General features: G+C 51.0%; 1 protein-coding gene across 1 annotated transcript; it reads left to right on the top strand.

The window, feature by feature from the left end:
- Positions 1-4,770: 4,770 nt before the first annotated feature.
- On the top strand, positions 4,771-12,842 carry DMRTB1 (DMRT like family B with proline rich C-terminal 1). The gene is made up of 4 exons (XM_028106799.2): positions 4,771-5,332; positions 6,922-7,127; positions 10,420-10,612; positions 11,882-12,842. The coding sequence occupies exons 1-4, from the start codon at positions 4,786-4,788 to the stop codon at positions 11,962-11,964; spliced, it is 1,029 nt and encodes a 342-aa protein (XP_027962600.2). The 5' UTR covers positions 4,771-4,785; the 3' UTR covers positions 11,965-12,842.
- The last annotated feature ends 11,666 nt before the right edge of the window (positions 12,843-24,508 follow it).

Here is a 24,508-nt window from a genome sequence, read left to right as displayed (position 1 = left end):
AAGTTAGCAAGTGAAAACAAAACAAATGTCCGTGCTACTGGGTCTAATTCAGTTAACTGTACCACTTTGAGTACGCCCTCTCTGCCCAGATTGTATACTTTTTGTTTGTTCCACAGGATCGCGTCTTTTAGTCTTTACCTACAAAACCTCTCCAACTGCTTTCCTGTTTGAGTTCATCTCGTTCTATTTTTCTGTCACTCTTTTGTCTTCCCTCACTGCTGTTTTATGATTCCTAAGGAGATTCCTAGGAGGGGGTCATGTGAACCAGCGAACAGGGCTGCGGGCTTAGGAGAATCAAGGGGCTAGCACAGTGTGAGTCCAGGGCCATGGCGAGCCATGGGTGTGTGCTCCACCTGCAAAGGCCGCCCCAAAGAAAACCATGCTCAACTCCTTTTCATCTTGTAATACCTGTGTGAGTCCTAGTTACTTATTGTCCTCCTTTCTGAAAGAAAAACCAAGGTCAGGGACATGTCGGGATATGTGGGTTCCATTCTGGCCTGCCTCCACCATGTCATTTCTTCTCCTTAATCTTAGAGAGTGACACCCATAATTTCTCCTCAAGGACTCCCTCCATGATCTGGCTACTGTTTAACTTCTATACCTTCTCTCTCTCCAGTCCTGACTCCACTGTACTAGAACCGCACCGCAGGCCTTCAAACATGTTCTTCCATCTGTCTGAGACACCCGTTTCCTGCTCCTGTCCCTGACTGGTTCCTACTCGGCCTTTCAGCCTCAGCAGGGAAACCAACCCCTCAACGGAGCTGGTTTTTCTTTTCTTTTTTTTCCTTTCCTTTTCCGTTTCCTCTCCTCTCCTCTCCTCCCCTCCCTCCCTCCCTTCCCTTTAAAAGCAGGCTCCATGCCCAGCATCAAGCCCAACACGGGGCTTGAACTCACGACCCTGAGATCAAGACCTGAGCTGAGATCAAGAGTCGAACACTTAACCAACTGAGCCACCCAGGCGCCCTGGGAGCCGATCTCTAGATCCAGGTTAGGCTCTCACATGGGTTCCTATAGCATCCTGGTTCTCTCTGCCACCGCGACTCCCCAGCTTTCATTTGGAATTATTTGTTTACTGTCTGGTTTGCCAGCTAGAATATATGCCTAAAGGTAAGGATCCTGATTTTTTATTTACTTCTGTGTCTCTTATACTTAGCACATAGTTGGCATTCAATAAATGTTGGCTGTGGGTGGTGGAAAGCAACCAAGCAGGGCATCAAAGGAAGCTTCCCTAGGTTGCCACCAGCTTCACCCCCTTTGCCCCAACTGTAATGGGTATGTAATAAGACAAACATTCCTATTCATCAACCAAAGCTTTCTTGGGGAGAGCACTGTGTTTGTTTAGAAGAAATATTGAAATAGCAGATATATGGTTAAGAATATGGACTTTGAGGATAGATTTCCTGGTTTTGAATCATAGATCTGCCACTCAATGGCTGGAAAATCTTGGGCAAATTACTTCTCTAGGCCTCAGTTTCTTCATGTGTAAAGTGGGGGGTGAAAACAACAGCACCTCCCTTAGAGGACTGTTGTGAGGATTATATGCATGAATACACACAAAGAACCGAAGAATTACTGCATACAGAAACACTAAGTGCTGGCTGGTATTATTACTATTAGTAAACCATTAGGGGTTGGGGTGAGCTCAAGGAACCAAAGTTGGTCAGCAAATTCTGCTTGTCGGGAGAGTGGTCCTGTTCACTGTGGGCTTTCTGTTTTGTATGTTTGGGGAGAGTTGCTGAAGCCAAGCTGATTTAGTGTGCCAATTAGCGATGAGAAAATTTCGACATTGGCAGGAGAGGGAGGCAAGAGCCATTTGTACATTCAAATATTTACTGAATGTCTATTTTGTGCTAGACATAAAGGAAAATAAGATAGTCACAGCTGTTACAGAGCTCCCCAAAAAATCAAGAAAGGAGAAAGAAGCTAGAGAGTCTGGGGGGCTGGGGGGGTGCTGGGGGGCAGACCAGTTTCTCTCCAGTGGATATGGCACAGCAGAGTAGGATGTTGAGAGAACAGAAATGCTAAGGCAGGATTTTAAAGCATCTGCTCTAGGATGTGTCATGTAAATCCTCTCCTCCATCCCCTACAAAATCTTCAATAAAGTTTTCATTGCTCACTGGAGAGAACCTGAAGAAAGGGAAGATAGCAGATATCTGGGTTATAACTGTTAGGGGAAAGAAGCTATGGGCAAAAAAGCCCTTCCTTACTCTTGTGTACTCCCAGTAAGGAAGCATTACAGTGCATGCAATATTTAATGATTGTAAATGATACCTCCATGCATTGTATAATACAAGACTCTTTACAGTGAATATAAATTAAACAGTACCAATAGCAAACATATCACTGAAAAGAGGAGGCATTATTCAAGACAGGAAACCTGGGACTTCGAGAGAAAAGGAGCCTCGAAGCTGGAGTCACATATGACCACCAACCAGCCCCTTTGTGGTTCATTAGTCAAACTGGTGATTCCTCAGCTTCTATGACTTGTTATTTTATAAACCACTGCTTAAGAGGATGCAGACTTTCTTAAACATAAATATCCTAAGGTTTAGGTATGGGGGAAAAAAAGGGGTCTACTATAGGGTCCACTAAAGCACTCCCATCCTTTTATGACTTCCAGTTTTTCACTTTTACCATCATTTTTAAGAATTTAAAGAATGGTATATAACAATCTAAAGAAGTAACAATTCAAAGAAATGTATATATTTCTTTTAAAAAGCAGCAGCCTAAGAAGTAATCAGTCATCAAACAAAATAAAACAAAACTATCAATTTGCCTGAATTTCCAAGAGTGAAATAAATAAAGCTCTGTTGGAATTTACCTACATAAATTGAGACTTTCCAGGGAAGACAGAAATAAACTAGTCTTTTTTTTTTTTCTTAGATTTGTTTACTGTTTAAACCCTGGGGTTTTTGCATCTTATAATGTGACTACTGATTAAAAAGATATATGGTTGTTTATTAATGTTGTCAAAGCATGATGCAAATTCACATCACCTTGGGTATATTTTGCTCCTAAAGCTATGAAGTAAATATGGAAGCATTTTGTAGTTAACAAGGCCAAAATATGTTAATTCAAATAGTTGGCTTTGAATAGGATTTTCCTTTAAATCATTAATAGGAAAATGAAGAGAGCGTGGGTGGTCAAGCATGAAATGTAAATGAGAGTAGTTTTCTTTTTTTGGTCTCATCCTTCCATGTTATTTGATGTTAAAATTTAAATTTGATAATGCAGAATATGACCTTATCATGAAACAATGCAGCTTATGCCCCAGATTTTTTGACAGCAGTATTGTAACTATGATTTTTAAGCACCGTTTCACTGAACTTCTCAGTGAAAAAATTAGACATTTTGAATTGGTAGAGTCAGAAAACGAGCTTTCCTGTCCTTTTATCTACAGGACCATATTTTTTAAATCAAAAACTAAGATAGAGGGTGTTAGAGCAAAGCAGAGACAAACCTAGATCTCTCTAAATGGATGTAAAATTACCAGTGAAATCCCTGAAGGGCCAGATAATACAGGAAGCGTATACTTTTGCCCTCTTATTAAAATGAGGAATATATTTCTTTAAAGCAGAAAAGGGCTTTACAAACCTCTGTTCAGCTCTGGGTTTCTAATCAGCCTCAGAATTGCAACCATTCCCCATTGTCAGGCCGCTGGTGAGAAGCGCAAAGGAGCCAGCCGCAACCAAGAGCTCTGCAAAATCAAGGTGGACACCGGGCCTCGCTTCTGCCACTCTGCTACCAGACAGAAAATTTCAGAAAGAGGTCAGTTTAAAACACACACATTTTAGCAAGGTTTTAAGTGTAACTACCTCCTTAAAGATAACTGATCCTATGATTATAAGCTTTTCAACGTAGGTGTTAGTGATCCATTTTTCCCCATTTTTTGGACCTGGAAAAAAAAAAAGACCTCAGAGTGTCATACATTTCTATCAAGAAAATGAATTAATTTAGTAGCATTGGAAAACTATGAAGTTTGTGCCAGTTTTCAAATGACCCAGAATTTGGGCTGCTTTACAGGGATAACTAAATTCATGGCAAAGTAAGAATGATAAAAGCTCATGCTAAAATACCTTGTCTAAAGTATGCTTTACTTTGGAAGGCATCAGCAACAGCAATGCACCATTTGCCAGAAATGCATTTCTATACCAACAAAACTTGCTATTAGGGCACACCCTTGAGCAACTATCACACTGCCCTGAGCTCTTGAGACTATTCTGGAAGCATCACTGTGAGCTGCTGCTTCTCAGCAGGGGAGAGAAATGAAATTCAGCAGAAGCAGCAACTTTTGGAAGGAGAAGCACGGTTTGCCTCTTAGGATGCTTTTCTCCTGGAATGGGTTTACTGAGAGCTCCATACTTCTGGAGCTTTAAATTTGTGGACCGTTGACTATCACTCCGCCTCTTTTGAAGCTACAAAAATATCTTCTGTCTATGGGGTGGCGGGAACAGAAAGTTTGGAAAATTAAATGGGTAAGACTTCAGATAACCCAGATGACTGACATGCAATAGCATTCCATGAAGAACTTATTCAGTCCAATCCCTTGCATGTAATTAACCAGGACACACAGTCTCCAAATTCTGCACTTCAAAAAAGGAGGGAAAATGCAAGGGTCCCGTGCAGCTCCCGGGACTTACTGAGAACCACTTTGTTACAAATGTATCCAAAGTCCCCAGCACCAGAGACTTCTGGGGCGCCAGTCGTCCTCGCTGCACTCGCTCCGCAGCTTCCAGAGGTAGCGGTTGTGCTACGAAGGCAGACCCTGCCAAGCTGGCCGACAAGATGCTGCGTACCCCCAAGTGCTCGCGGTGCCGGAACCATGGTTTCCTGGTGCCGGTCAAGGGCCACGCGGGCAAGTGCCGCTGGAAGCAGTGCACCTGCGAGAAGTGCTACCTGATCACCGAGCGCCAGAAGATTATGGCAGCGCAGAAGGTGCTGAAGAAGCAGGCCTCCGAGGAGGAGCAGGAGATGGCCCTTGGCGCGCACGGGCCGGAGCTGTTGTCTGGGGCTGCGGCCGCCGCCCCGGGCTCAAGCCTCCGCCAGCTGCTTCCGCTGGCAGTTTCGGGAGACCGGGAGGTAGGCCCGGCGTGCCGCGTGGCCGCGGGCTTCCCGGAGAGGCCCCCGCGGGGCCCGAGCCCGGGCCCGAGTGCCTTCCAGCCAGTTCTGGGCGGCCACGGCCACGTGGGGCTGAGCGAACGAGCCACCGTGGCCATGCCCGGTTCCGTGGGGCCCCAGCTCGGGGCGGAGGACGCAGGCAAGGGCTACGCCGGCCGCTTGGAGCTGCGCAGGCCAATGCGGCCCGTGCCCAGCCCACCATTCGCCGACTTCGGTAAGATTCCCGGGCCCCGCGTGGCCTCGCCCCACCTGGGATGCCTCTCTGGGTTGCAGCCTCCCTGTGCCCCACGCTGGCGGCCCAGGCCACCCGGGATCGTGCCGGGATGGGCCCTTGGGGTGGGGTGGGGTAAATGCTTTCAGAGGTACTCTTGCTGTGGGAAACTGTTCTCTAAATAGAGATTTGGGTTTGGGGCCATTTTCCAAAAAGGTAAAAAGAGAGCCAGAAAGGAATGGGTGGTTCTGACGGCTTTTAACATTTAGCTTCTTGCCTTTCTGTCTTGGGAGAAAGAAAATGGCCCCCAATCCCTTTGGCTGTGGCTTCCCCTTCGGGAAGACGCCCTAACGAGATGGGCCCTACTGCACTTGCGCACTTCTTCCCGCCCTTTTCTTGGGCTGGTGGCGCCTTCTTCCAGACGCCCGTGTGGGCGGGCCTGCGCAACGATGACTGCGCCTGCGCACTCTTCCCTTTCCGGCCGTTGGCGGCTCCTCCCAGCCAACTTCCTTTGGAAGGGCCCTGGCCCAATGCGCCTGCGCACCCTTTTCCGCCCTTTAGCGAGGAGTGGGAATGAGACAGTTCTCTGCGCCCCACTGGAGAACGGTTGGTGTCTTGATACTACCTCTTTTTCCACCCCTCCCACCATATGCATAAATTACATGGTTCCTTATGTTTTGGTGGTTTTCAGTATTAAAAGTACAGTTTCAAGTCACATACAGATTTGAGGCTCTTTTTGGTTGCAGACACATGATTTTTTTTTTTGGTTTTCTCTATGGCAGTGTGGTAGAAAGAGCACAGGAGGCCGGGAGACTGCTCAGTCACCTTAGGCAAGCTCCTTCCTTCTGTGGCAGTCTATCCCCTCTATGCTAAGGGGATTGGCCTGGATGTTCTCTGAAGGCCATTTCTGCCTTCTGGGACATTCTAGGAAAATTTAGGTCCCCAGGAAACTAGAGGGGGAAGGCAGACCTGAAACAGCAATTCTAGAAGATACCTTTCCATGGACACAGGGCCTTTCTCTGTTCCATCTCAACAGGGACTGAGTACTTAACTGTGCCCCAACACTAGTGACGAAGAACCGAAAGGGGAAAAGTCACTTTTGTTGCCTTCAAGGATCTTGTCCTTGTGGGAGGGACAGTGCCGATCAAGGAATCACGCAAATCAATGTATAGAGTTCTAATAACTGATGGTTTAGTTGTGGTTGAGGGAAGAGTAGGAGCTGAGTACTGAGGACTTACTGAGGCACAGTGGGGTAAGGGGGGAAAAGCCTTCTAAACTGAGGGAACAGCATCTGCAAAGGCCTTGAGGTTGATGGGAAAGGAGAAGCTGCTAGGTTATAGTGTGTGAGGAGGCTGGAGTGGAGGCAAGAACTAGCCCTCATGAGGCTTTATGCCTGTGCCAAGGACTTTTTCTAAGAGCAGTGGGACATGGCTGAATGGCTTAAAAAGCAGGGAAGATCAAAAGCATAATGGACATGGGAATTCTTTGTAAGTGGCTTTGAGTGTTGTGCTGCTACCTTTGTACGGTGATGTGATGCTCTTTTCTCTAGCCCTGTGTGTTTTTAACACTTCCTTCATTGCTTACCTTTTCAGGGCTCCCTCTGAGCATTAGCTCAGATTCTGTGGTGGGGTCCGAGTACCTGGAGAGAGAGCCTTCCAAGCTGTACCCCAGCTGCTCCAACATGCATTCCTACTGCCCATTCCCACTGGGCTACCAGGATGGATCCCCCACTCCGGGGATCCCCCTGCAGCGGGGCTTCCGGCATGTGTCCTGCAGCCACTTCCATGGAGGTGCCTTGGTAAGTCCCATCTCCATTCCTTTCCTGGTTCCTCCTTATCCCAGATGCCCTATTGCTCTTATGGATCCTCAGTCCCAGGAAGCAAACTGATGGGCCAGTCTGTGCCAGGCCCTGAGCACTGGCAGGACGGACACAACATTGACCGTGTGCAGTGCTCACCTCTCAGAGTGCACACATGTAGGCAGGTCCATTCGCATGTAAATGGGTTGGCCTGGCTGTCTGGGCTGTGGCATGTACTTTTCAGAGCTGGGGGATCAGGCAAGAAGGAATGCAGACATAGCTCGGATAAACCTGGGGGCAGCCTGCGCGGTACCACTGACTGAGTGAGTGACCGTTAGCCTGGACTCACGGCATGCTGGGGCCGGAAGGGTGCTTCATTTTGCTGGGCACCAGGAAGGAAGTCTCACTGTCCTGGCACCACACTGTTGAGGGCAGAGCCAGGAGCAGACGTAGGTCCCCTGCCCAAAGGTATGGGCCACTTGAGACTTCAGGCACCTTTCAGGAGGAATTGAAGCTTAATCGTGAAGAATTAGGGAAACCTTCCCCCAAACACCTGTCACCTCAGGGAATATTTGTTGAAAGAATGGATGAGGTTTAATCTTTTTGTAAGATCAGTGGTCCTTTACTAACTGTTGTGCTCTTTAAGCCTGGAATTTTGAATACTGAGTAAGGAAGAGTCAGGCCGTCCCTGTTGTGTGAGGTACAAGTCGGGTGAACAGGTTTTGTGGCCTTGGTTACCAGCTCCTTCCAGACCAGACCTCTTGGCAACCCTGAGGCCGGTCAGGGCTGCAGGATAGTCAGAGCCCTGGGTAACTAGTCCTGACTTGTCCCCTTCGGGCTGGACCTGTGGGGCAGGTCGGTTCTAATGTAGCTCACGTTCATGGCAACGTAGACCACCATTACCTTTCCTCGCTCTCTCAGAGCGGAAAGCCTAACCTGGGTGTTAGAGAGATGTTTCTCTTGCGGGGAGGGTAGGAAAGAGTGAGGACAGGGCAGGCTTCCTTGTTTAATATGGAAAGTGACTGAAAAGAAAGAGGAACGCTTGACATTTACATACCAACCGAGAGTCTTAGCTGCAGAGCCGAGCCAGTGGGATGCCCTCCCAGATGTGTCCACACAGGTCAGGCACACAGGGCGCTGGGTCCCCACCCCGGCTGCAGCCCCAGCAGCATCTCTTCTGTTTGTTTTAGGCATTGTAAAGTTTTACATAAGTCATTTTCCATTGATTCACGGGAAAAGAGTTTGGAAACCACTGGTCTTGATAATTTCCAGGGTGCCTACTGACCCTTATGAGAGCCATCAGGGTATGATGTATTACCCTACTATAGAGTAGAGGAAGAAGACTCAGAGAAGTTAGGTATTCGTTTATGGTCACAAAACTGGGGAGGGAGGGCCTGGTATTCAAATTACGTAGCTGGTCAGTAACAGCATTCACCCCAAGTCTGGGACTCACTTTCTCCTTCCCAAGGTATGTCTGTCATGCAGAGGCAGAGGAGACATGGCCCTTGGCTCTCACCACCACCCCCGCCGCACCTGAACTCTATGGGTGCTGGCCACCCCATTGCAGTCCAGGGAGAGCACAGTGCCTCCAGCCTTCACACAAAGAGCGGGCTCTGGCCAAGTGCAGCATGCACCCACCGTCTGCTCACACAGAAGCTCGGATGGAGCCTGGCGTCCAGGGTAGAGCGCTGATTGACAGGCTTGCCAGACGGCCTTTGTTAAGAGTGTGATCTCAGTTGGTTTATCTGGGCCTGAGCTGCCACCACAGGCCCCAGGCAGGAGCTGTGATCCAGGGAGAGACTTGGCTGAGCCGCTTGGAATTAAAGCACTAATAATCCCCCTTCCTACCCCCTTCTCGTCTGGATAGAGGATCAGGCATTTATTTCTGATGCTCTTTCAAACCCAAGAGCCTATGAATTGCTTTCATCCTTGTCCCGCTGCCCCTGCCTGGGCTCTGAGATACTCCCCAGAGATGTCTTCAGCCTCGTCTTCCTGCCCCTGTCCCATTTGCTGCTTCTTCACTTCGTCTGTTCTCTTCCCATAAGACGGCACAAGCTCAGAGTTGGACAGACCTGGGATCCAGTCCTGCCTCCACTGTTAGCTAGCCGAACGACCTGGGGAAGCCATCTAATCTCTGAGGGTCTGACTCAGGTTCTCACTCTGGCAGTAGGGGAAAGAGTACCTATCTCATAGGGCCGTTGACAGATTGAAGAAGCTGTAATGCCTGGAAAGGGCCTGGCACGGGGCCTGGCACGTAGTAGATACTTGAAGGTGGGCTTTCTTCTCTTCCTTGTTAGGAAATGCTGGGTTAATCTAAAGAGATTTTTGCAGACTGCCTCAGGGCTTTAATGTGCTCTTGTGTGACTCACCGATGTGGGGGTAGTGCGTGGGGTTTCTCAAACTCCTTTGTCAAAGAACACTTTTGAAAGCACATAAAATATCTTATAGGACACTAGGGTTCTCCAGAACACAGCTTGTAAAGTGCTCTGAAGTTTCTGGATGCAGAAGTAAATAAGAGGAACTACATCTGAAATTCATTATGATTTTTTATTGCTTTCATGTCTTTGTCTGTTCAGTGCTAAGCCGTGTAGTCCTCCCTCCAGACGCCCCCATTCCAGCCTTAGCGACCCGTGGCACAAGTGTGGCTTCCATGTTCGGAAGAAGGGGCAGCCACACAGAGGGCTGCCCACCGGAGTCGCTTTGCTGGCTCCCCAGCTGCCCTTCCCTCAGGAACGGCTGCACTGCACCCAGCTCTTCTGTGGTGTTGGAATAGGGCCTCCAAAGGCCCCCCGACCCTATAGAGTCTAACTCCTTAGCTGTATCAGGAAAAGGGACCACAGGGGTTTGGGATGCATTCGGACCTTCCCCAGCACGGAGCAGTAGAGTCCGACAGACGGATCCAGTTCTGCCTCTGCTGCTTACCAGCCCTGTGGCCCTGGGCCCGAAGCTGCCCCTCATGGACACTGTGTGCCATCATTATCATGAGGAGGGTACTAGAACCTCCCTCCTGGGGTCATGAGGGTAGATGGAGGTCCCAGATCTGTGCATATACAAAAGGGCTCAGTGTGACTGTGTGGCTGTTCCCCAGGCTCACCTGAGATGTGTCTGGATTTCTTCTTGCCTCCAATCATTTGGGGGGTATTGGCCAAACACCCTGTCCCCAGGTGTGGGGGCCACACTGGTGAATCTACCCCTTGGGGAGCCCCCCATTGAGGAGCCTGAGAACCCATTTGACCAGGCTGTCTGGCTAGCCCTCTCCCTCTCTGGCTTGTGGGCTGTGTGTGCCCCGCAGGTGCCCGAGCCAGTGGGAGACTTCCAGCCCAGCTACTACCCGCCGCCGCCGCCACCGCCGCCGACCCCGCAGCCTCAGTTTCTCCCGCCGGGCTTCCTGTCTGCGCTCCACTTCCTGCCACCGCTGCCGCCGCCCCCGCCGCCGGCCTCCTTCTCTCTCGCTGTCCCGTCTGATACAGACAGGGAAACCGCTGGTAAGTGGGGCTCCCGTCCGCCAGCTTCTGGGGAGCCAGGAAGACTTTCTGGAGGCAGGGGGCCTAATCTGAAGTGAGAGAAGGGCCGCACTCGGCCCTGGGATGAACTCTTGCCCTACACCCCTCCCTTTATTCCATATGCAAGCATCTGAGAGAGGGGGTCCCCAGTCTCAGGTGAGAAAACCAGTGGAACCCAGAGAGGGTCTCGCATATGTAAATGGCAGATGGCAGCGCTCAGATTTCAACAGAACCTGTCTGGCTCCCGCTGCGATGCTAATTCCCTCCCCTTATCAGCGCCTGCGGGCAGAGGTGCGGCGGGGGAGGGGGGGTGGGTGGGGTGCTGGCACGCAGTGCGGTCAGGAGACCAGTGGGGCCAGGCCTCTCTGGCTCGGCTGGGCCTCTCTGGCCAGGGAAGGAGCGTGCGGAGCCTGGAGCAGCAGCTGGAGCTGGGCTGGGGCCGGGCTGGGGCCGCTAGGGATGGCCTTCTGCCCCGGGCCACGCTGCAGAGTCAGACCGGGAGGGAGCTAGGCCTGTCTTCTCGTCTGTAAAATGGGTCCTGTCACAGAGTTACTGTGACAGTCCACGCACATTTCGGATGTAAAAACGCTTTCGGTTTCCTTTTGAGGGCTCTTGCAGCTTTAAAGGTTCTAGGATTTTTTTTTCCCTTGCAGTCCTTCCCTGAGGTTCCTCAGGGAAAGGAAGTGAGGCCTACTGCACACTTGCTGTGTGTGAGACGCCTGGGTGCACAGCCTGGAGAGATGGTATGTGGCTTAAAGCACACTGGCCGCGGAGCCAGACAGCCTGGGTGTCCCGACTCCAGCACTTAGTGGCTGTGGGACCCGCGGCAAGTCCATGCACTCCTTGTGCCTCAGCTTCACCTTCTGCCAAAGTGGACCGATGGTGCCTACCTCAGGAGGGGATTCTGAGAACCTGAACCCGGGGATGGCGTTAGTGTTCGTTCTTATGTACTGTTTCCCATCATCCCCTTGCTGACGTGATGTTGCGAGGCAGAAAGACGCTGAGGTTCAGAGCTGCGGGGTAGCTTGCTTCCCGCCACCCAGCTGGCGACAAACAGAGCTGGAGGGTGAGCTGGAGTCTGTGTCATGGGGCCCCGGCTTCGTGGCCAGCGTCCGGACACCTAGCAAAGGAACGGCAAAGGCATTCTCCGCTGGGGCCGGGAATGGTGAGACTGCCTTACAGAAAGTCTATCTCTGAAAGTAGGTCATTCCCCTCTTTGTAAATCCAGCCCCTCCTCTTTGTCCTTCACAGACGACCAGGACCAGGAGACCGAGGGGCCCGAGGTGCCGCCCCGTGAGCCCAGCCAGCCACCCTTTCAGGAGCCGTCCGACTAGGCCCGGGCACTGGGGCCAGTGGGCTGGGGGCGTGGGGGTGTTACAGCAATGAGTCCGCGTTCGGCCGTGTGTAGGAAGGAAGGATGGTGGTAGGTATAAGATGGCAGTTAATTTCCATTTCAAGACAGGAGGGAGGAGGGCGATTTCTAAAGTTCTCTCAATCCTGAGGTGTGGGATTGGCCAGGAGTGTGGAGGATGGTTAGCAGGGGAGGGCCAGGGCTCTGAGGATTGCGGGGCTGGTGGAAGCTCACATTAGGAATGAATTTAACCAAGTCTGGGTTGTGTGGCTGTTAAACTCACTCCCAGGTGCGGTCTTTGATTTCCTCAGGCCCCACTCTAGCACAGGAGGCACCATCTATTTCAGCCTTCTGCTTCTGCCTCTGTTTGGTCCCAGCTGGGGGCAGCACAGACACCAAAGCCCCCACACATCCAGGGGGCCGTTGTGGGCAGCGGGGCCCCGGGCGCTGACAGCCGGTTCTGCAGCGTCCCTCCCTGCTGCTCTGTCCCTCGAGGGCTGCCTGGCCACTGCCCCTTGCCCCTTCTCCACGGGGCTTCACTAAGCATTCTAACCGCTGGGGCTGCTTCATCTCCCCTCCCTAAAGTTCAAGCCACTGTAGGCATCATTTCTGTTTTAAAAAAAAAAAATCTATTAAAGTTTGACTATTTTGACATTTTTATAGTGATTGCCAACTTTAAAAAAAGCACTGATGCTGTTCTCAGAGAGTAGAATGGTGCTTCTAAATCACCTCTGTATCTGTTTCTTCTCTGGGGACAGTAGACTGTTGAAATAAAATAAGCAGTAGAAATTGTCGTGCAAGTTTTATTCTCTCTTTAAATCCTTGTTGGGAGGATGGTGTTGGGTAAGGGGTCAGGTCGGGGTCTGGCAAGTCCCTCCCTAACCTGCCTCCCCTCTCCCTTTGCCTCTGTTAGCCAGCGAGAGGCTTGGGCCAGGCTACTAAGATTTCTGACTATCATTATTATGGGTATATCACCATTTTTTTTTTTTTTTAAGCAGTGGAGACCTTTTGAGGAAATCTGATGCAGACCCAAAATATAAAGATTTCTTTTAGTTTCCCTCACCCAGCTGTGGGGGTGGCAGAGAAGACCTTCTGGAGAAGTTGGGGTCTCAACTCCATCTTGAAGGTGAAAGTAGGCACTCCTAGTAGGGGGTTGCACAGAGTAGGGGACTAGAGTGAAGGATTCTGGGTGAGAGACCATGTCTTGTTCTCTGTCCAGGGAAGGACTGGCAGTCAAGAAAACAGGCCGAACTGCTTCCTGCCTGGCCTATAGGCACGGGTGTCCCAGCACCCTTACAGGACAAGTGGCAGGATGATCGCTGAGAAGTGATACTTGGCTGTTCTCCCAACATCAGTGCGGTGGCTGGGCCCGGGCCTGCTCTGTTGGAAGGCACTGGAGCAGGATACAGTCCTAGGAATGTTTCAGTTACTGCTTTACAGACGGTTCTTTCAGTGGGGCTGACCTAAGTATGCCAAGGCCTGTAGGTCAGCATTGGCTTCAGTCTGGACCAGATGATGTGATTTTGGAATAGCCTGGTTTTGCAGCTGAAGCTCCTCCCACCCCAGCCCTCCCCTCACAACAGTGCTGGTCCTGCCCCTGGGTTCACAGGACTGCAGGAGCCCTGGTTTCCAGTTGGCCCCGTTCCCCCTGACCTCATTGGACCCTGGCCTGTCAGTATGGCCAAGTAAGGCTGGATTAGTGCCCCTACTTACTCATTACACTGTTTTATTTTAGACTCCATGTTTTGAAAGATTTTTCAGCCAAGCTGCATTAAAATATTTCTGATCAATGCACGCAGAGAGGTATGAGAGTCTGACCACATGGACTCCATAACATTCCAGACCAGGGGGCGCCTGGGTGGCTCAGTCGGTTGGGTGACTGCCTTTGGCTCAGGTCATGATCCTGGAGTCCCGGGATCGAGTCCCACATTGGGCTCCCTGCTCGGCGGGGAGTCTGCTTCTCCCTCTGACCCTCCCCCCTCTCATGCTCCCTCTCTACCATTCTCTTTCTCAAATAAATAAATAAAATCTTTAAAAAAAAAAAACATTCCAGACCAATGCAAGGACACAGGATGTTTATTTAGCCTGTGGGGTTTGAGATTGGAAGCTCTGGCCTGCTGAGAAGGGCAGTGTCCTGTTGCTGGAGTCCCATGTCCGCAGGACTCCACAGAGGGGACAATTGCTCAGTTCTCCTCCAGGCCTGTGATCTGATGAATCTCTGGAGTCTAGCATCTTTCCTGGAAACTTGCCAGACGGGGTGAAAAGACAACCGTGGGGCAGGGTTGGAGACTTGCCTTCCTCCCTTACCCCTAGTGTGAAGCCCAAGTTCTGATAGCCCCAGCTTGTTCTCACCATGCTTGCTTACCTCGGAGGGGTCACTGGACCCCTGCTCTCTGTAGCCTTCCCAGTCAATCCAGTCTGTGCTCCCTGAATGCCCTGTTCCTCCAGGCTCTCCTTCAGCAGCAGTGGCATGAGCACTGAAACACCAGATCTGCACATGTTGCTACCTTGCTCACACACCTTCTATGGCTCCCTACTGCTCTGGGGCCAACATCTTCAACACAGTCTGTCTGCCCACCTCTCTAGCCTCCTCTCCTAACAGGCTGGCCCAGCCCGGTCTTGCAGGAGTAGAGTCTGCCAGGTCCAGGCAGAAAAGTATGGGAAGAGAGAAACGGAGCCAGCAGCAGCACTACTCATCCCTAACGACTGAGGCTTGGCTATAAGCTAGGAGAATGTTCTGGAAGGCAGCTGGCGGGCATTGCCTGACGCCGGATGTACTGTCAGAGCGCCGCCAGGAGGGGGCGGGCGGGCAGCAACTGTGGGCGGGGCCCGTTGCCTAGCGACTGGCCACAGAGAAGCACGCAGGTCCGATGCCGGCGGAGCCAAAGGAATAGTTTTAATGCAGCGCCGGGCTTCAAGCGCCCCCCAGAGACCTGGGATCTCCCGGGGAGATCAAAATGATGAACCTCTAGGCTGGGCTGTGTGATTGCCAACTGCTCAGCAATCATCTTTGCGCTGCCCTGCCTGTGAAATAGGTGCCCTTCTGTCTTCAGACACCAGTCCCAAGCCCAACCCCCGTGTCCCTTGGCTTATTCCTCTCCTCTCTCTCCTTTCTGCACTTGCACGCATGCGGAGTCCTCTACCTAGACTCCTTCCAGCTTCACCTACTCATCTTAGCTCTGCTGCCCCCTCCTCCAGGCCAATTCAGCTTGGGTTAGGAGGCTTCTGCAGGGCCTGTCCAGGCCCTCTGTCACCCTTTCTCACCCGGACCCCACTGAGTAGATGTCCCCCCTCCCACAAGTCTTCCAGCTTCCTGGAGGCAGAGACAAGGTGTCATTTGTCCCTGTGTCCCCAGCTCCCAGTGTGGGCTCAGCATCGGTAAGGCAAGTACTATCGAGTGCCTGTTATAGAACGAATAGCTGAATCTCAGGGTCACTTTGTGCATTTGGGGTGGAGAGTTGAGTTGCCCTGCCTCTGGCCACCCACCGCAGCATCTTTTGCCTTACGTTTGTGCTCTGTCTGCTGGGAGCCCACACGGGGCAGAGGAACAGGGAGTGAGCCTTTGCTGAGACTACACTGTGTGCCAAGCACCACACTCCTTCCCTCACTGAATCCTCACAACAAGCCAGGGAAGAGGTGTATTACCCCTATTTGATGAAGAAAAGTGAGGCAAAGAGAGGGATAGTGATTTGCCCAAAGTCACATAGCTTCTAAGTGACCAAGGGGGTGCAGAGGGCCACATACATCCCTAAGCACAGTACAGAGTTTTTAATATCCATTTCTCCCCGAGTTACTATCTTTAGATTTATTTTTGTTTATTTATTTTTTATTTTTAAAGATTTTTATTTATTTATTTGAGAGGGAGGGAGAGAGAGAGAGAGAGAGAGAGAGAAACAGCATGAGAAGGGAGAGGTGTCGGAGGGAGAAGCAGGCTCCCTGCTGAGCCGGAAGCCCGATGTAGGACTCGATCCCAGGACTCTGGGATCATGACCTGAGCCGAAGGCAGTCGCTTAACCAACTGAGCCACCCAGGCGCCCCCAGATTTGTTTTTAAGTCAGGTGAACGCACCCTAGTTTCTGAGCAGATTCTAACGTAGCATAGGGAGAGCGGCCTAAGGACATTTGCCTCTTGAAACCACTGCCTCCTCTACTAACCAAAGCACACAGAGCCCCTGAGAAAATGCTAAAGCAGGTGTCATGGTGACTGGGGTGGAAAGGGCTCTTGGGATCTCCGGGCCTAAAGGCAGTCAGCATTTGCTGGTGCCTGAGCTCTGGTCGTGGCCTGGCGTTCACCATAAGCACCATTGTGTGAGCCAGGACTGACAGAATGCCTGTTCTTGGGGTTTGTGTGGAGCATGGAGGTGTGTCTTCTAAGGCTGGACTAATAGGTTTGGTCCCCAAAACCCTCCTGGAGAACTCTCCCACCATGACACCCCCCCCTCCAGTCTTCCTGGAGAGTGGGGATGTTCTGCACCCTCTTGTAGACAAAACACACCCTTCGGGGCCCGGGGCAGGGGACGAGATCCTCTCTCTGCAGCTCTGGGGATCCTCACATCTCCTTCCACTCCTGGGTGCTGTAGTCTTGGTGGACCTGGGCCTAGGTTCCTCTTACTGGGGAGCTGCTCAGAGACCCTGGATGAGTCATGGCCTCTTCTCCTTGGCCAAGGCTCAGGGTCTTCAGGCCCTGCTCTTCCTCCTTGCCTTTCCCTAGCTGTGTGTTCTTGGGCACAACCCATATCCTCTCTGAGCCTCCCTTTGTCCCCCATAACATTGGTTCAGGGGCGTGCTGAGAACACAGGCAGCTCTTGCAGGAAATACCACCTCTGATGCCACCTCGGTGTAGGGTGTATGTGGTAACTGTATTGTCGGATGATTGTCAGCAGCCTTTTCTTTAAGACTGTGTCAGGTGGTGAAGACTTGCAAAGCCCACTATCACTATCTGTGGCTCTTTACTTCCTGGTGCTCCCCATGTACCAGGCACTGTACTGAGCACCTTCCACAAATTCTCTCTGTGAATTCTCACAGTGACACCCCCCCCCCCGAGGCAGGCACCATAATACCCCCGTCTGACAGATGGCAAGATGGACTCCTACAGAGGTCAGGTTCTTGTGCTTGGCCATACTGTCTATAAGTGGCAGAGCTGGGGCTAAATCAGAGTTCCACCTGAGTCTAGAGCTAAGGTCTTAGCCATCTTATGCTCTCCTGCTCCCCCAGAAGGGAGAGGTATGAGTCTTGGGAGGTTGTGGAGCCTCTTGGGATGTGCTGCCCAGCCCGGCTGCTCTTCAGGACGTGGACAGGCTGCATACACACAGCAACTCAGCTCGGTTCTCATACAAGGAATGAAATCATTTAAACTTTTTTCCCCCAAACCCTGTAATTTCATTTTGAAAATGAACAAAGAAGCATGAAGTCAGTTTTTAAGGAAATGAGTATTAATAGCATATTAACATTTTAATCGAAATCCTTTCACAGGGTTGCTGGGAAATTTTATCAATAATAATGCTTGCAGTTCAAATGTAACCTAGGAAATAGTTTTGACTTTGGGATAATTTCTTCTCATGCTCATTTCTTCATCTCTCCCCAGGAGATGTTTGTTTGTTTTTCTTTAAAAAATAATTGTGAATATAAGGAATGCATGGAAATTGTACACAATTTATAAGTATAAGCCAGAAACCGATTTTCCCCTACCTCCCTTGTCCCTTCTTGTTTCTCTCCTCAGCAATGTCCCCCTTTCCGTGTGTGTCTCCTTCCGGAGACAATTTGTACAAGCTTTATTCTGTTGAACTAATCTTTAATTTTGAGATAATTATATATTCACATGCACTTGTCGGAAATAATACAGAGAAATCTCATGGATGCTTGACCCAGTTTCCCCCAATGGTTACATGATGCAAAACTATAGTATAAGATCACAACCAGAGTATTGACATTGGTACAGCCCACCCAGTTTATTCAGATTCACTCTTACCTGTTACATTTGAGTTAATTTTTGTATAAGGTGTGAAGTTTAGGGTGAAGTCTCCTTTTTTTTGGCGCATGGATGTCCCAGTGCTCCAGCACCATATATTGAAAAGACCATCCTTCCTCCATTGAATTGTTTTTACACCTTTGTCAAACATCAATTGAGCCTACTTGCGTGGGTCTATTTCTGAGGTTTTTAATCTGTTCCATTGATCTACTTAAAAAAAAAAAAAGCCACCCAGATGGTAGCATATGATCCACGCTGTTCTGCACATTTCTCTTTTCATTAACACCAGATCAGGGCTTCTGAGCCTTTTTTGAGCCATGGACCCCTTTGTCAGTCTGGGAAAGCCTCTGACCCCTTCACAGAGCAGTGTTTTAAATGGATAAAATAAAACACATAAGGTTACAGAGGAAACCAATTATGTTTAATATACTTGTCAAAATAGAGAAATACATTTGTGGTTTAGTAATACACGCATTTCTTTACTAATGCATTAAATAACAAGATCGAGCGGTGGGTGTAATCATTATTAATAGTTTCAAAGTTGTGATGTAATTGATATTTCTGAGATACCTGCAGCAACTGTAAAGCCATATGAAAAAATCGGTGACTTCTCTGGTGACCAAGTCCCTGATAATTCTTCCAGGGTTTGCGACCTACATTCATAATTGAAGGAAACACTAAATTACAGTTAGAGGTTAGCGAAAATTAAGATGTAGTTCTTCCCCAGCCAAGTTCACAGAGCCCTTAATTCACTCCCTGACCCCAGTCGTGAACTTCTGCATTCAAGTTTGGAGAGCCTCCTGGCTGTCTCGTTCTTGTTAGCCCCTGTGTAGTATTTCGTTGAAGGGATGCCTCTTCCTTTACTTAACCAGTGCCCTGCTATGAGACTTTGAGGTGGTTTCCAATCGTTTGTTGTGACTGTTAATTTTATACGTGTTTTTCTCCTGCTGGAATTTTCTTCTCAAGTGGGGCCATCCAGCTGACCCCTCAGCGTTCAGAGACCCTCGGCTGGTGACACGCCCACAGCCTATCTGCGGAGGGCATCCTGGCTAGCAGGCTCTAGCCCACGCCATCTCCCTCCTTCCAGGGCTGTCCACTCCCCACAGCGGGACATCCTTCGCCCCTGCCCCGCACGCGCAGGCTAGGGACCCCACTGTAGCTGTGGCAAGCCAACGGGCAGGCAGGCCGGGGAGGGTTCCCCAAGCTGGGCAGCATCCTGTGAGCAGATGTTCAGCTCCTCTGAGCCTTTGTGCTACATTTTATTAACAGCAGAGTAAGATGCTAACATTCTATCATGTCAGCTCTTGCATTTGAGCTAGCGCAGGCATCGGCCTGTCAGTAATTAGCTGCTGGGTGGTGTCTTTTCTTCATCTTTTTTCTTTTTATAATTGGAATCAGAACATCTTTTTTCTTTCTTTCTTTCTTTCTTCTTCTGGGTAGTAGACGCAGTCCATGGAACATTCTGTGGGGACTTGGCTGTTTTTCCACATTCATGGGCAATTAATTCCCAGCTCTAAGCCAGTTCCCCGGCAAACACTGAGTTGCCTTCTGACGTCGTCAGCCATTTGCCAAAACAATTGCTCCCCCCTCGCCCCACTTGGGAAAAACGAGCGATAACACCTCGGTCTGAAATGTGTGAAACATACCTGGTTTTGAAACCCTGGCCATTTCACGGTCAGTCTGTAATTAAGCCAGTGCTTTTGAACATCTGGCTTTTAGATTTTTTTTTTTTCCAATTTGGAGTAAATTCTTTTACTACTGCAGTATATTAACATCAGTCATGGGGTGATGTCAGCCACCACCTCCAACATTCGCAACAGCCTGTGTTCTGTTCCCAGAGTCAGTGAGCATTTATCAGGCACCTACGGTGGGCCCGGCCTTGTGCTGCCCCTACAATGAGGTGGGTGTTTCCCCTCTCAGATCCTGGTCTGGGCATCCTAACACCCCAACCTGACCACTCCCCCACCCAAACTCTTCTCTGGCTCCCCACTGCTCTGGGACCAAGGCCCGGCTCCCCAGGCTGGCCTGCAAGGCCCTCAAAACCTGCAACTCAACTGATTGTTCCAGAGTCTTCTATGCCTTTAGTCCTCATTATACTGGAATTTCCCCAAATGCCTCTAGGCCTTGCTGGTGCGGTGTTCTCTGCCTAGGCCAGCCCTCCCTCGGGCCTCGTCGGTACCTCCGAGGAGCCTGCTCAGAGCCTCGTGAAGAAGTCCGGCCTTGCTTGCCTTTGAGGCCAGCTGTGCCCTGCAGGTCTCCCTCCAAGACTTCATGGCACTCACTTGCCTTTTCTTTGGGTTCATCGCAGGTAAGGATGACATCTAACTCCCTCATTGTGGTCCCCAGTGATGACCTTGGGGCCAAATCCAGTGGTCAGTTCTCTGTCTTCTGCTCCCTCGACCTCCTAACCCATTCTCACGCATTTGTCTAGACATCTGGGACACTCCTCTCTCCTTCCTGTCTCGTGGCTCCTGCGCCTCCATCCGTTGTGCTTCCCCCAATTCTCTGCCTGCCTTCTGCATGTCAGCACTCCCTGGTGGGGCCTGGGCTCTCCTTTCTGCTTCTCAGGGCTCTTTCTCTCAAATGGCTCATGCAGGTCTGTCCCTTACCCTCCATCTAGTACATGGTAAGGGCTAGCCTGGGCTCTGGACATGTGTCACCTTTGTCTATGCGACCTCTCCAACTGCCGGTCCGGTAGGTATCTTGGCCATGAGGGTTCTGCTAGGAAACAGAAGTCAACTTGGAAGGTTCAAGAGATTCACAAAGAGTGCTCCCTGAGAGGGCTGGAGGCTGGGGAGGTGGGTCTGTCATACAGGGGCTGTGGTCACAAACGAATAGAACTGCAGCGTCCCACAGTAGCCCGGACCATAGAGGGAACCGGGTGGATACAGCCCTACCTTGGTCTCCTCCCACCCTCTGATCTCCTTCTAGTGCCTTCCATTGGCCAAACCCCACCACAGGCCAGAGGGCCAAGGAGCCTGGGTGATGCTGTTCATGGTGTTCTGGTTCGGTGCCGGGGCACAGAAGAGGACAGAGAAGGGCCGGGAATGGGATGGGGAGGGGCACACGGACAGTTGCTCTTGCAGTCCCCTGTGCCACACGCCCAATCTTTGCTCTTCTCTAAGAGCAAGAAAGGTTCATCTTAAAAATGGGGGGAGAGAAATGAAACCCCCAGCTGCTGCCTTGCCATGAGTGCTCTCCGGCAGTCATGCTCCCACCTGAAGCCTGAGCTAGGACGTGAGCTAGTTGGCAGGGAAAGGGAAGGAAAGTAATCCGTCAACATGTGGTGTAGACAGTGGCGGCGGTCCCCATGACTGTTCGGATCGAGAGGCAGACGTCAGTCATTCCTGCTGTTTTCTAGCACCCATTCTATGTTCCCCTCGTGCTCCGGAAGCACCACGGCTGGGGGAGTTCTGTACTGGGGGCGGGGGATGACCCAGTTCTTTACCCTCCTGGGGCCTGAGTCCTCGTCATCCTGGCTTTGGTGCATGCTGCAGCTTCCTACCAACTGGAAGCGTCTGTCCCTGACCTCAGTGGCTCCCCGGGGGACGCCCCATTCCCCATGTGCAGCAGAGCCCACTTGCCTGTTGGTAATCAGGATCACCCACCCAGGCCAGCATGGTGACTCTGCCTATCAGTTCAGTGGCTCGAGGAGCTCAGAGTGGTTCAGAAGAAGCCCAGCTGCTAATTGAGTGGAATCATGGCTGTGTTTCCGGGTGGAAGCCCCTTGAGAAGGGCTACGAGAAAGGAGCACCCCCAAGCCTCCTGAGCCAAAGCCTGCTGTCATGGTGTGGATTTCTCAAAAACAGAGCGCTAGCGTGAGGTTTGGTGGAGAAGTCATTTATGAAAGAAGTACTCTTGGGGGAAGCCAGGAAGGGGGAGTAGGGGGCAGGACAGGGAAGGGGGGAATGCCAGAATGATGCTATTTCAGGTCAGCTCTCAGCCTCAGCATGACAGCTCTGGAGTGGACGTCATGCCTCCAAGTTATCTGCACACGAGGCCAGAGAGTTGGACTTCTGCTCCCCTCCACTCTCAGTCACTGCTTAAGGGCTGCCCGGGGGTGATGTACATGCCCAGGCACCTCAAGCTGTCTGAGCCTGTGGGCCAAGCAGGTTCTGGGGGTCCAAGGGATGTTCTTCAAAATGAGCCTCAGATGCACCTGTTGGATGCAAAAACATGCTGAACCCAGGAGGGCCCCAAATATGGAAAAAAGAAATCCAAGGGGATCTGGGCAGAGCTCAACATGATCTGCTGTGTTGCAGATATGGAAAACAAAAGTTCTGTTAAGAGAGTTAGGGAAGTGTAAGCGTGAGTGGGCTCTGGTGATGGTTGCACAATGTGAAGGCGCTAAAAACCATTGAATTGTACACTTGAAACGGGTGAATGGTGTGACATGCGAATCCCATGCAAGCAGGCTGTTATTGAAATAAAAAAGTGAGTGGGAATGCTCCTAGTGGGAGACAGCACCATCCACTGGACACTAGTTAAGGCACACATCCCATCCTATGCGACAGCTCTGTTACCTCCCACGGTGCTAGCTTCCAGCTGCCACTGTCACTAAACCTTCTGAAGGCTGCCCCACCATGCCCACAGGCTAGCTCCTAGGTGCAAGCCTGCTGCCACACCGCTGTCCCTGTGTTGCTTTCCTGGGTTGGAGGCAATACAGCACGGCATCGCCTGGTGGTAGAGAAAGCATTCTGCATGGCCACAGATGGTCCCACTGGCAGAAGCAGCCAGCAGAGAAGGCAAATCTATACCCAGATTCCAGGAGGATTAATTGATGCACTCCTATGTGATCAACTTGCCATCATCATGGTTTCCTGGGGAGTGGCGCCCAAACTGGGGAGCACTGGCCTGTGTTACAGGCAGACTGGGGCCTCAACAGTGGCAGTAGCCAAATCAGCTTTGGTAGGGGGAGGTCCATGCTGTTGAGCCTGTGAGAAGCCTCTACCCCGGCTGGTATTCATATGTTGAAGGTCCAACCCGCCCATGTGACTGTATTTGGAGATGGGGCCTCTACTGAGGTAATCATGGTTAAATGACGCTCTAGGGGAGGGGCCCTGATTCCGCAGGATTAGTGTCTTTATCAGAAGAGACACCTGAGAGCTCCCCCTCTCTTCCTTTCCATGCAGAGGTCATGGAAGCACACGGTAAGATGGGCACCACCTCCAAGCCAAGAGGAGAGGCCTCAGAATGAAACCCGCCCTGCTGGCACCTTGACCTTGCACTTCCCAGCCTCCAGAACCATGAGGAGTGCAATTCCGCTGTTTAAACCACCCGCTCTGTTATGGCAGCCCACGCAGACTAATACGCCTGCTGCCGTGGGCACTTTGTTCACGAGCCCATGGAGCGAGGACGGGCCTGGCTGGGGAGAGGGTTGCACTCACATCCAGAGGGTGGGTCATCTTGTCCTTCCAGTTTGCGAAAGCCTCTTCTCCAGTGGCTACCCTCTGGTGCGCATTTACATGGGAGAGGAAGGTCTTTGCCCCGTGTCTATCTTGAGACACTGGGCCACATACCTATCTCCTGGTCCCCAGCTTTCCAATCTTGTTCTTTTCAAGTCGCGGAGCCGCCGGCTAACCCAGGAACCTCTGCCCATGAATCAGTGAAAATGCACACCTCAGGCTATCTCTTCTTGCACTGAAGGGGGCGGTCAGGCACCCATGGGAGAACCTCCCTTCATGACTCTCTTTCAGGGCAGCCCCGAGTGGGGCTATGATGTGCCTCCATCCACTCCAGTGCACACTCATTTGTAAACCTGGGGCTTCTAGTGGTTTCTCTTCTGCTATCCAGTCACAGGAAATCCCCCCAAAGGGATGGCAGAACCCCAGCAGCAGGTCCCATGGCATCTATGCCATGTGCCCATTTGATTTGCTTGTGCCTTCTGGACGTGCTCCAGCCCAGTTTTGTGCATGCGTGTGTGTTGAACAGGGAAGTGCGGTTGCTCACACCCAGCTTTATGATTTGGGGCAGCAGATTGGATCCAATCCAGGGTGTTCATTTTCTTTTGCTGCATGCATGACAGATTACTATGGACTTAGTGGCTTCAAACAATACCCACTTCTCATCTCACAGTGTCTGTAGTTCAGAAACTGGGTAACAGCACACCTGGGTTCTCTGCTCGGTATCTCACCAGGCAGAAATCAGCAGGACGGCCAGGACTGCAAGGTCATCTGAGGCGTAGGGTCCTCATCCAGACTCATTCAGCCTGTTGGCAGAATTTGGTTGCTTGCAGTTGCAGGACTGGGGTTCCCCTCTTCCTGCTGGCTGTTGATTGGGAATCACTCTCAGTCCCTACAGGCCATCCTCTGGTCCTAACCACATGGGTCTCTCCCAGCATGCTAGTTTCTTCTTCAAGTAGGAGATTCTCTCTCCGGTCAGCTAGGATAGGGTCTTACGTAACGTAATCACAGGTGTGACGCTTGAGAGACTCAAGCAAGGGGGATTATACAGGGCACATATACTGGGGGCAGGGCCCTTGTGGTCATTTTAGAATTCTGCCTGCATGGGGGCGCCAGGGTGGCTCTATTGGTTAAGTGTCTGACTCTTGATTTTGGCTC

The sequence above is a fragment of the Eumetopias jubatus genome, unplaced genomic scaffold (assembly GCF_037043125.1).
Source record: "Eumetopias jubatus isolate StellerSeaLion01/CBP00866 unplaced genomic scaffold, mEumJub1_p1.0 scaffold_4, whole genome shotgun sequence".
Taxonomy (NCBI): Eukaryota; Metazoa; Chordata; class Mammalia; order Carnivora; family Otariidae; genus Eumetopias; species Eumetopias jubatus.
Note: the sequence above shows the minus strand (reverse complement) of the source record. Positions and strands in the feature narration are given on the sequence as shown.